Source organism: Tiliqua scincoides, chromosome 4 (assembly GCF_035046505.1).
Source record: "Tiliqua scincoides isolate rTilSci1 chromosome 4, rTilSci1.hap2, whole genome shotgun sequence".
Classification (NCBI taxonomy): Eukaryota; Metazoa; Chordata; class Lepidosauria; order Squamata; family Scincidae; genus Tiliqua; species Tiliqua scincoides.
This window is the reverse complement of record NC_089824.1, coordinates 82,648,016-82,660,158: the sequence shown is the minus strand read 5'-3', so window position 1 is coordinate 82,660,158 and position 12,143 is coordinate 82,648,016. Positions and strand designations below refer to the sequence as shown.

At 53.5% G+C, this 12,143-nt stretch overlaps 1 protein-coding gene across 1 annotated transcript; it reads right to left on the bottom strand.

The window, feature by feature from the left end:
- Positions 1 to 1,109: 1,109 nt before the first annotated feature.
- Positions 1,110 to 11,882, bottom strand: FOXF2 (forkhead box F2). The gene is made up of 2 exons (XM_066625712.1): positions 10,901 to 11,882; positions 1,110 to 1,276 (listed from the first exon to the last, which is right to left on the bottom strand). The coding sequence occupies exons 1-2, from the start codon at positions 11,880 to 11,882 to the stop codon at positions 1,110 to 1,112; spliced, it is 1,149 nt and encodes a 382-aa protein (XP_066481809.1).
- Between the last annotated feature and the right edge of the window lie 261 nt (positions 11,883 to 12,143).

Sequence of the window (12,143 nt, the reverse complement as noted above, 5' to 3'; positions counted from 1 at the left end):
AGCCCCCAAACCTCGTCTCACCAGTGTTTAAATAGTCCTGGTTTACAAAGCCACCCCTTTCACTTGCGACTACGTCCCTGTCAACTTAATGGGACTTGCGCGGCCCCAATCCTCGGGATCGGGTTAGGAAACACACCGTCGAATCTCTCCCACTGAAGTCAATGAGACGGAGCAAGAGTGAACTTTCTCTGGATCGTACCTTAGGCGGATGCAGAAGGAGCATTTGTTGGTTACCTGGACGTTTCCCGGTCCTTCTTTTTCCAAGGAAGAGAATTGGAATAGCTGGAAAGTTGACCCAAAGTCTACATTTTGTTTTATTTTTTAAAATAAGGGAAAACCCGTCTCCTTTACAGTAACTCCGCCCCCTCCCAGCACCGGACATTAAAGGGATAGAGCCCGTTTCATGATGAACTTACCTGGCTTGCCAGTTCACCTCCCTTCCTCCCACTTCTCTGCGCCACTCACAGCTGCGGCTCTGTGCAAGGCGATCCTAAGGTAGCACGTTCACTTGGGAGACACCCCCCCTCAAGGATTTTCAGTGAGACTTTGGAGCCTAATCCTATGCAAGGTTACTCAGAAGTAAGTCTCATCATAGTCAATGGGACTCACTCCTAGGTAAGCGTGGATAGGATTGTGGGCTTTCTCCCTGGTATGCGTGGGGTTCTGGAGCCTCGAGCTATCTTTTCAAGGCTAAAGTTTTACTCTTCGCTGACTTGGCCGCAAGTCCGGTTTAGTTCAGTGAGTCTTCCTTGCGACTGAGCCTGCCGTCCTAGGCACGACCTGCGCCTGGGAGTAAGTCTCGCTTAACTCAGTGGGGCTCGTATCCGACGAAGCTGGCAGAGGATCCGCCTGCAATGCTGCGCACATTTGACGCAGGAGGAAGCCCCAGTCCCAGCAGAGGAGCTTCCTTCCGAGTAAAGGTGCTCAGGATCGCGGTGCAGCGTCTGGCCCCGAGAAAGGCTGGGGGGGCCCGGCGCTTCCACTCCACGCTGCCTCCTTGGCTGCAGTGACGGGTGTGCACTTACGAAGGGAGGCGCCAGGAAAGGGCAGGTGGAGGGGGCTGTCCGCCTGCCGCTGCGTGCGGGAGCCTTGGGCTCCGCAGTCCGTGTTCACATCACGCAGGGCTTGATGTCCTGACACACGCTCTGGTGGTGGTGGTGGTGGTAATAGGAGCCGCTGGCGGACGGGTGGAAGGAGGAGATGCCGTTGAAGTTGAGGACGAAGTCCTTCCTGTCACATACCGGCGAGGGGTGGTGCTGGTAGCGCGGCAGGCCCACTGCGGAGGAAGCGAGAGAGAGGGAGAGTCAGCAGCCTGGGACGGAGGGAGGGCAGGAGGGGCCGCCGGGCACGGTGCCCTCCTGGCTCAGGCCGCCTCTGCTTCCCACCACGGCCAGCCTGGTTCCGCGGGGGCGGGAGTGCTGGCCAGTGGGGAGACCCAGCCGGCAGGGGCCGGTGGGCTGCCAAGGCAAACAGGCGGCCGCAGGGAGCCCCCAATGCCACCGAGAGGGCCGCCCAGTTAGTGCCAAGGGGCCTCTTCCCGAGGACATACGCCAGGCCCCGCATCTGTCGGGCAGCAGAGCCCCTGGCCAGGATTGCTCGGTGGGTCTCCCCCTCCCTCCAGCACCTGGCCCTTGCTGTCCCCGACGCCTGGAACGCTTTCCTGCAGGGCCCGCCGCTCTTCCTTCCTCCAGATCCCTTCCTAAAACCCACCTTCCCCACCCCAACTCCCAAAGCGGTGGCACGAGGCTCTCTCGAGGCCAGTCTACCTACTACAAAGAAACCAAAATCGGGGTTTTCCCCTTTTCTTCTAATTGGGTCGGGGGTGCGGGGTGGGCATCAGAAGCTTTGTCTATGAATACGGATTACGAGAATGTCTCCCTGGTGGTGCGAGGAAGGAATTACAGTGCAATCCTAGACACATCTACTCAGAAGTAAGTCTCACTGAGTTCAGTGAGGCTTACTCCCAGGAAGGTGTGCATGGGATTCCAGTCTAAAAACCCAAACTAGGCATATCTACTCAGCAGTAATTCCCATTATAGTCAATGGGGCTTACTCCCAGGTAAATGTGGATAGGGTTGCAGCTTCAGTTCCTTCGGGTAACCCGTTTGCTTCTGTGGTGCAATATTTGTAGTTCCAGGGCAACGTATTATGAACATAAAAGGAGCAGGAGTGATAGTATATTCTTCTTTGTCTCTGTTTCCCTATCTTACTTCCCTTGTGCCGTCTAAATTGTAAGCCCCTCGGGGTAGGGACCCAGGCTCTCATTTTGTGGAAACCTTTATGTACACATTGATGAAATTAAAATAAGACCCACTGGGTTCGATGGAGCTGGTGCCAAAATAAGTGTTCTTAAGGCTGCAGTCCTACCGTTTCACGTGCTATGGATACCAGTAGAAGCCTGAAATCCGACCAGGCTTACACTCACACGCACCCCAAGAAGTACTCGACTTTGGTTGAATCCTATCTTAAAATTATGCCTAAAGTTGAACACCTCTAAGCAAAAACACAATCAGTGCCAAGTGCTTGTCAATCAATCCGGGGCCTTTGAGCTCCTAGGCTAGAACAATGGAAGGCGGGAGATCATGTGCTCCTTCTCGAAACCACTGGGTAGAATATCTCTGGGGAAAAGGTTAGTGTATTGGGAGATGATTCGGTCACTTTGAAAAGTCTCATCGATTCCCCTGAAAGAGCCTGGCGACGCAGGTTTACTCAGAGAGAGCCCGTCTCAGGAAGCTCAGAGGGGCAGATCTCCTAGTCATTTTGCTTCTTGCACCCATCATCTGTCGCGAAAGTTCTCACTGAATTCTCTGACCATCCAAGAGCTTCGTTTTGCCCGGATTGTGCCTTTCTGCTAACAGGTGAAGATTCAGAGAGAGGGCTTGAGGAGGGGCAGGCCTCCTGGAGCTCGACCTGCCAGATCCAGCCCGATTCCCAGGCGGAACGGATGTTTAAACCATTTCTGCCCAACGTTGCGTATACGCAACAGGGATAAAATGTGTACACCTGTGGGCTGGGCAGAAATGAGTTCAGCAACATATTTGGATTTAAATTGTATTTAAAGGCCTGCGACTTTCAGACCTGCTTCTGGAAGTAGATCGCACATCCCAGTGATATCATCTCACTGGTTTCGCTTCAAGATGCTTTCAGCCTACAGGCTGGATCAGCGCTCAAGTTCAGTGGACCCCGCTGACGAATCCACAAACCGATCCTAGGGACAGGGACTTTAAAGTGCAGCCCACTGACTTTCAGTGGAATTCTGTGTCCGCCTTAACGTGCAAGTTCCAGTTCCCCTGATGCCAGCCCTTGCCCTGGCGCTCTCTTAGCTCTTCCCTTCCGGAGAAACAGAAGTTCTTCGCTTTGGGACAGACCCGGTCTCTTGGAGTGGCCAATATTGGTCTGCCAGTCGCTCTGCACTAAACTTGATGGTCTGACTCAGGCTGCAATCCTATCCACACTTTCCTGGGAGTAAGCCCCATGGCTATATATAGTAGGACTTACTTCTGAGTAGACATGCGTAGGATTAGACTGCAATCCAATCCACACTTTCCTGAGACGAAGTCTCATTGGCTATAATGGGACTTACTTCTGAGTAGACATACATAGGATTGGAGTCTCAGACTGCAATCCTATCCACACTTTCCTGGGAGTAAGCCCCATTGGCTATAATGGGACTTGCTTCTGAGTAGACAGGCATAGGCTTGGGCTCTCAATGGTGATACTAAAGTTCACCTAGCTTTTGCTAGCATTTCTGGGACCCGCAATTCAAGGCAAAACCAGATATTCTAAGCGAATGGAAGTGCCCAAAGGACCCTCTCCCTCCTTCCTGAAACTACATTCCGGTCTGTGAGACTGGTTGTACAAGGAGACACCGAATGGACTTTCCTTGGATCCTGAGTGATTTTTTTTCCCCCCAAGTGATGCATGAGTGATCTGTGGTGGCCTTTCATTGATTTAAGAGACGCAGCAATGCCTTATGAAATAGGCTCAGACTGGCACCTGTACTGCTGAAATACAACAGGATGTGGCCTCCTGATTGCATCCACGTACTCATAAGCACTTTACTTGGAAGCGATCAATGGAAATCGAAGGAATTTCCTCTCAATTAAGGGATCTTGAGATCACAGACCAACCTCATTCATAGCAAGGCACTCTGGAAAAGAGGGTCCCAGAAAATGGCTCAGGTCATTCAGGCTGTGAGTGGCTTGGAAAGAGTGGGGGTAACTCGGTCAAGATTTGGGACCAGCTTCAACATCAAACATGCTCGAGTCATTTCACGAATGTATCCTCGCCTCTTTCATCCATGATCGAGGCAGGCTACATATTCGGCCCAGTCAAGGAACTAGTGGGGCCACCCCACCACACGACAGGAAAGTGACAACGGTACGCTTTAGGGACAGCGTTGAAAGTTCAATCACTTGGGAAGAAGCTCCAGTGAATGACCGAGGTGCCCAAATGCGGTGCGGATTCGTTTACCCCAGTAAGGAGGAGTGTCGTGCTGCCTGCCGACTAACTGGACAACTAAGGGTGCAATCCTAACCTAATGCAGCTCTGAGGTAAGGGATCAAACAGTCCCTTACTTTGAGGAGGCCTCCGTGAGTGACACCCAACTGCAGGATGCAGCACAAGGCCCATTGGCACTGCTATGCCAGTGCTGGAAAGCACTGACATAAGGGGTAAGGATTGTGCCCTAAACTATAGTATGGTTGGTCAGGAGCGATTGGGCAGGTGAAGACCCCTGCAGGCCCCTTCCAGCCGACTTCTTCTCTGGAGGAGTGCGACTGGGCTTGTAGGTCTTCAGAGGAACCACACCACAACCCACCATTTCTAACCCCTTTTCCGCTACTGTTCTCCAGCCTTTTTGTCATGAGTTCAGCCCTGGTAAAGAACTGAGGAAAAGAGTCCCTGAGCACCTGCATTTCTGTGCCTGCTCGGCAAAATCAGCCTGGCTGAGCTTACTCTGCAACCAGGGACCATCATTTCCAAGGTAGACAGCGTGACTTTCAGGCCTCTATCATTTAGCTCTAGGAGGTGGTGATCTAAAGGTGGTGATCTAAAGGATCTAAAGGTGAACAAGATCGAACCACAGTGGTTTCTGATGAATCCCCTCCCCCCCCCCACGTTGAAGGTTCTTTAGCCAGAGGTGCTTAAACCCATTTCTGCCCGGCATTTGATTTATGTTGCGTATGTGCAACGTTGGGCAGAAATGACTTAAAAGGAGGTTTAGAAACAGGAAAGAAAAGATTCTCTCTCTCTCTCATTTTTCCTTTGTAAACTGTGGGAAGTGGAGAGGCTCCCTGGAACTGTCTTGACCCAAGGGGGCGTGCGCAGCAGTGGTTAGAGCGCCTGGGTCTCTTTCTCCCCAGCCTGGCCCTTCGCTCACCCCGGAGCGCTCCCTTTGGTAGAAGCGATTACTCGGCTGGATTTCCTCGGTCTTTCTAATAACCCTGCTGGTATGCTCATAATGAAACCGGCGCGCTTTATTACAGCCCTGATTCAATCAGTTCGGCTCGGTTTAATAGTGTGCGAAAAATGTTCGGCTCCCCCCCTCCCCCTAAGCCTCCGGGAGAAGCACCCTCTGTTTCCAATCTTGCTCGGCCTTTCTCGGGGAAGGGGCGGGGGAGGCTCGGATTTAGCATCTCCACGGCGCTAAACCGCCCGTGATCTGATGGGGCTTTGTGGGCAGATAACCATCAAGAGGGACCCACATTGCTGCGCTTTCGGCGCAGGGGGAAAAAAGAGTGGGGGAGGGGACTCCAAAACGCCTAGTAGTGCGTGCGGGGCGGAGACTTTCAGAAACAAGGGCTTGGGCATTGCAAATCAGTGGATTCATGTATGACCCCACGGCCCTCCGATGTGATCTGGATCGTTGTGACCTCCCCGGAAGTAAGTTCCGATCCTGATTACAATGATTGGGAAGGAAGTCTCATTGCAAACCAGTGAGTCGCTTGGGAGGGGCAGGAACCCAGGGAGCGGGCTCCGTTCTGCCTTTCTGGCTCCTGCCTCGGTGAGACACACTTTCACTGCTCTTTTCACTTCACCTCTGGGTTTCCACCTCCTATGCAATGAGGTAAACCTGTGGCCAATCTCTGTCTCTCTCTCTCTCTCCCACCCCCCATTCTGCAATCGCTTTTGAGACTAGTTCTGCGCTCATTTGAGAGTAAGTCTCATCAGGCTTCGATTTACTTCCGAGCAAGTATGAGCGAGCTGCTTACTTCAGAGTAAATGTCTTTCTGATTAGATTTCTGGATAATAAAACACCTTTAGCGAAAAACAGGAGCGGAGATAGATGTAAATGTTATTGTTTCAATCACTGCCTCCCCAGTAGGAAACAGACCTCAGAGAAGATTCCTGGGTCGTAGTTTCGAGGTAGGGTTTAAGGAAAGCGTCCGCCGACTGGCACCACTTGAGCAGAGATGGGGAAAGGGCTTATTTGACAGCAGTCTCATTGACCACCCCATTGAGGACTGCAGCTCATGGGGTCCGGAGCCCTACACTCAAGTCGAACTACTGACATTCCACTGAGCTCAGAGGACTCTCAGCAGCAGCAACGCAGTCTCAGTTTGTAGCCAATTAACTGAAGCCAACTGGAGTCTAGATTGACCAGAGTCAAGTATAACTGGACTCACTACGGAGTGAGTGAGTTTCAGATAGAATTAAGGGAGTTTCAGATAGAGTGCCGGTTTTCATGGAGTTGTGGATCGGGTCTCCCCTTAGTGAATACCTAAAGTAGAGGTGGAAGGAATTATTCATAGGAAGCAGGATTGACTCTGACGCAATTCTCTAAAATGGAAGATAATCAGTTGGGTGTCTGGAAGAAAACTGGACAGGGGGTTACGGAGGGAGGCCATTTCTCCTGCGGGGGAGGATTGATTTCTTCATCTCCCCAGTAGCTAAAATCGAATCTGTAACCGGTAGACTTTCCGCAATGCAAAGCCCATCTCCGTGATGCCAGTGGCCTCAGGCTGCAATCCTGTACACACTTACCTAGAAGTAAGTCCCATGGAACACAGTGGAACTTACTTCTGAGCAAACAGGCCCCGGAGGGTGCTGACAGTGTGTTAGGGGACACACACCCCTTTGAACGCACTTTCCCTTCCTGGCAGAGCAGGTTTACTCGGGAGTAAGCCCCGCGGTGTTCAACGGGATCGGATCGCAGCCTTAACCTTGCGCCCACTAAGCCTTGCCTGCCGGGGTGTGGGGAAGGTCGGTTTCACGCCCACCTCGCCCTATAGCACCGGTCACTCCACGCTCCCAGTTTCAAACCCCAATCGCAAAGGTGCTTCTGAATTCGAGCATTCGATTCCCAAGTCAGAAGGAAAGCGGGGTGGTGGGGGAGGGGGTTGGGGGTGGACGGGACAGGCGAGGGAGAGAGACGGACTGGACGGCCGGTGATTGACAGCAGGTCGCCGACAAGAGAAGGGAGGCAGCGACCAGGTCGTCTGTATTTGTTACTTGTTGAAATTCCCATAAAATTGAACAAGAGCCCGCTCTCATCTGGGTTAAGTCAAGCTGCAATCCCCTTCGGTGTGGTCCAGCCCAGACTGTCTTTGTTTAGTTAACCTCCGAGACCCGCGTTTAAAAGGGCTATTTGGAGAAATTTCCCTCCTAAGAGCCCAACATCTTTTACCCATTTCGGGGCCTGGTTTTCTCCGCTGGGAGAGCTCCCCCCACCGCCCCCCTCGCCGCCACCCTTTTTTCAAGAGCAACATCCTTGGAAGGGAAGAAAACGGAGCTACTTCTTCCTTCCAGGTCGAGAAATAGGCCTATCTCATTGTTAGCACCGTCTGGGGGACACTGGGAAAGAAGATTCCCTGTTCCCCCCTTCTGTGTGTCCCGTCCCCGTCCCGTCCCCCCGCTTATCCGACGTCCACGCAGCCAAGACTTCCTTACCCCCTTTTACAATTAGGCGACATCACCCTCCAGAGCTGGGTCTGATGATTGCGCTTTTTCTCAATACTGACAGATCTGTTCCGGGATCGCTTCTACTTTTCTCTCTCTGAAATGGAATATGGACTGAAACTGCGAGCTGGGAGGTCTAGTCAATGCTTAGCAAGTCTCTTTGGGTAAAGGAGGGACACGATCCAGCCCCAAAGACCCATTTTTCGCTTATGCTTCTTAAGCACTGGCTTCTCTTTCCTCTTGAAATCAATGGGGAAAGAGAACGTGCTTAGCTGTGGCTGGACCGCCGCTTGGTTTATTTAAGACCTCCCTCAGTAGCCGCTTATTCCAGCCCCCACCTGATCGAGAAACCAGAACAGAGATGGATAGAAATCTTCTGTGATGAGGTTGTAACGAGGTGAAGTGCTGCTGGGTTAAGTGAGAATGACTCCCACCAGCCACCCAAGTATAGAATTGCAGCCCTTCACCCGCATCCTACCCATGTTTACTCGGAAGTAAGTCCCACTGGCTTCAGTGAAGAGCATTCTAAACTACGAACTCAAGCCCAGGCACGCCTACCTGGGAGTAAGCCCCACTGAACACGGAGGGATCTACTTCCAAGTAAACGTGCCTGGGGTTGGGAGGCAAATATATTTGTTACCGTTGCCTCTGTAAAGCCAAAAGAGAGAAAATTCCAAGAAACTCCTGGAAAATTCTTTTTTTTGGGGGGGGGGGGAGAGGAGGACCGCTTTGGTTTCCATTCAAGAATCGAATAACCCTAACCAATTACTCTGGAGTAACCTGGCATTATGAAGTTCTATCACCTTCCCAGAAAGCCACGGTGGGTCTTGATGGCCTTCTCGCTTCGAAAAAGGCAGGGGTCTTAGAATTAAAATAAGATTTGGATCAACAGGGTGAAAATATTGCACGACTCCGAAGTCAGCATTGATCTTTACTGACCCGACGTGCTACTTAACCTGTTTTATTAAGACAGAGTCCCCTGGATGTCCCCAGGCTCTACCTCGACTATTTTTCTAATCATCTCTCTCACCCCCTCCGCGACCCCCCGCCCTGCCTTTCCCTGATTGCAGCCCTGCTTCTCCCCGAACAATAGCTCTATTTTTCCCCCCTGGAAGCAGCTTTTGTTTTCTCATCTCAAAGTTGCTGTTTTCAGAGAAAACACCGAGGAGACGGCGCATCGGGGCTTGTGAGTGGGGCAGCCCTTATCTGACAGCTACAACTGAACCCGAGTGAGTGGAGGGATTTATTGCGTGCCCCCCTTCCTGAGTGAAAAAGCCCACGGCCTTCTCAAGACCCACCATCTAATATTGCCTATCTACACACCAAGCGTGTCGATATCCAATATGCAACCCAGTTAACTGAGTAAACCATGGAGATTGGACCCACCTAAGTTCTCCGATCCTCAAACTCCCTTGTTTTCCTTGGCATTACTTCCAAGTAGGTGTGCTTGGGATCGCCGCCAGGTGCTCTTAAATATTCAGCCACGTTTTTGATTGCAGAAGTCAAGGTGGCAATTCACCCCTCCCACCTTTTCAATGATGCAACATCTCCCAATCGTTTATCATCAGTACTTGGGGTTGAAAAACCTCGCGATCCACTACTCAGCCTTGGCCACCAGAGGAGTTTCCATTCGTGCCATTAACATCTCACTATAGCCAAAGTTCAAGAAACTATTCCGCGGGTCGTTGTGGAACTCAGTCAACTGCCAGCCCAATCCTATCCACACTTTCCTGGGAGTAAGCCCCATTAACTCTAATGGGACTTACTTCTGAGTAGACATGCATAGGATTGGGCTGTCAGACGCGAGGATGACAGCGGGCCTATCTAAACACTCTCTACTGGGAGTCAAGCCCAGCGATGCCAGTGGAGCTTACTTCCAAGTAAGTGTTCACAGAGTCTCAGCAGCTCAAACCCCGCTGTCATCCTCGAGAATGAGGCTGCAACCCTATGCACACTGTCCTGGGAGTAAGCCCCATTGAATTCAGTAGGGCTTACTTCTGAGTATACTCGCAGGATTGGGCTCTAAGAGCCCAGTTCTGTGCATGTCTACTCAGAAGTCAGTCCCATTATAGTCTATGGGGCTTACTCCCAGGAAACTGTGGCTAGGACTGCAGCCTAATTCTGCAGAACGCCATCGCCCTGTGTCCACCAGAGCCGTATTTTCTCTATCGCGCCTGCTTTGCAAGTGGAGTTGGGGATCTCCACCTTCTCCCGTATGACTGCAAGTGCAAACATTGCACTTGAAAGATGTTCTGATGTACATTTTCCTGGACCGCTCTTCGATTTCCACTATATATATTTACAATAGACTCGCCTCCCGCCTAAAGATTAATGGATTCTTAATCGGCACTGCTCACCCTGCAGATTTCAAGGCGATCTAGCTGTGGCTTTCCGCCTCCAGAGACCGCACGCCCTAATCATCCCATAGAACTGCAGTCTCCTCCAGCTCGAACCAAGAGATCCTCTGGGGCCTGACAGTTGCTGGATAGAGACAATGCGTAACCTCAGTGTAATAATATCCTCGGCGCACAACATCCACATTCCTTGACTGGCACTTCATTCTAAGCAGGGTCGCTTAGCGTTACCCTTTCGCAGGCAATCCTGATGCATGACTTACTCCGAAGTAAGTCCCACTGTGTTCAGTGGGGCGTATTGCCTGGAAAAGGGTGCAGAGGATTACAGCCTTAACCTACGATCTGAAGCGACTTTCTTGGAAAAGATCGTGTAATCCAAGGGAAGGGGGTTAATCAGAATTACTGTCATAATTCCTTCCCTTATGGGTCAGTCCAAAAGTTTTGAATGAGATTTTATTTTAACTCAATGAACGAACACGATGAAGCCCGCAGAGCAAATCTGACTTGGAACCAACGCCACCAAACTCGGTTGCACCTCGAAGACTGCGCTCCTACCTGGAAGTAAGTCGAAAAGAAACCCTTCGGCTTGCTTCCAAGCCCGTGGGACGGAGGGGAAGGGGGAAGAGGGAGGGGAGGCGCCTGGGTACCTGAGAGGTCTTCCCTGCCGTTTTGGTGCAGGTAGCTCTGCTCCAGCGAGTAGGGGGCCACTCCGGAGTGGATGCCGGGGGCGGCGGCGGGCGTGGGCGGCGGCGGCGGCAGGGCCTGCTGCTTGAGATAGGGCGAGGCCGCCGAGGAGGTCCAGTGTCCCGCGGGACTGCCGTAGGGCGAGTGGCACTCGATGGCGCTGGCCATGGCCGGCGACGAGGGCACCGGGCTGCTGCTGCTGTCCGGCCCGTAGTCCGCCCCGTTGGAGGGGACGGGGCAGCTAGCCATGTAGGTGGAGCCCGGGTTGGGCGACATGTGCGGGACGTGGTGGGCCTCGTAGGCGCCCGCCTGCATCACGTCCAGGGGGCTGTAGCCGTTGGGGTGGCAGCCCAGGGGGGCGGCGGGGGGCGCCTGGAAGTCGAAGCCCTGCGGGAGGAAGCCCAGGCCGTTCACCATGCGGTGGTACATAGTGGGCTTCAGCGCCTGGCACTTCCTTCGGAAGCCCCGCGGGCGCCGTCGGAAGGAGCCCTCCTCGAACATGAACTCGCTGGCGGGGTCGATGGTCCAGTAGTGGCCCTTGCCCGGCCGGCCCAGGCCCTTGGGCAGCTTGATGAAGCACTCATTGAGCGAAAGGTTGTGGCGCACCGAGTTCTTCCAGCCCTGGTACGCGCCGCGGAAGAAGGGGAAGCGCGCCTGCAGGAACTGGTAGATCTCGCTCAGGGTGAGCCGCTTCGACGGCGAGCTCTGGATGGCCATCACGATCAGCGCGATGTAGGAGTAGGGCGGCTTCTCCGGGCGCCGCAGCCCCGAGCTCGCCTTCTTGGCTTTCGACGGCGCGGGCGCCGATGCGGGCGCGCTGCTGCTGCTGCTGCCGCCGCCGCCGCCGCCGTTGCTGGACGACTCCAGGGCGGAGGGCGGCGGGGGCGGCGGCTGGCTCATCAAGGCCGGGCTGCGAGGCACCGGGGCCCCGATCTCGGAGCTCATGGAGGCTGCTCCTCTGTGCTGGGCCACCTCCTCAGCGGTCTGGAAGCGGCGCCCTGAGCATCCCTCCCTCCTTCCTTGCGCAAGGCGCTCTCTTCCACGCGAGCACAGCGCCCCCTCCTCCCTCCGCTCCCTGCCTCCTTCTCCTGTCTGACCCCCCCTCCTGGATTCAGGAGCGCTCGGCTTCCTCCCGCTCTCCGGCTCCGCTCTCTGCCCCCCACCTGGTGGCCATCCTGACGCCTTTAAAGAAGAGGAAGTCCACCA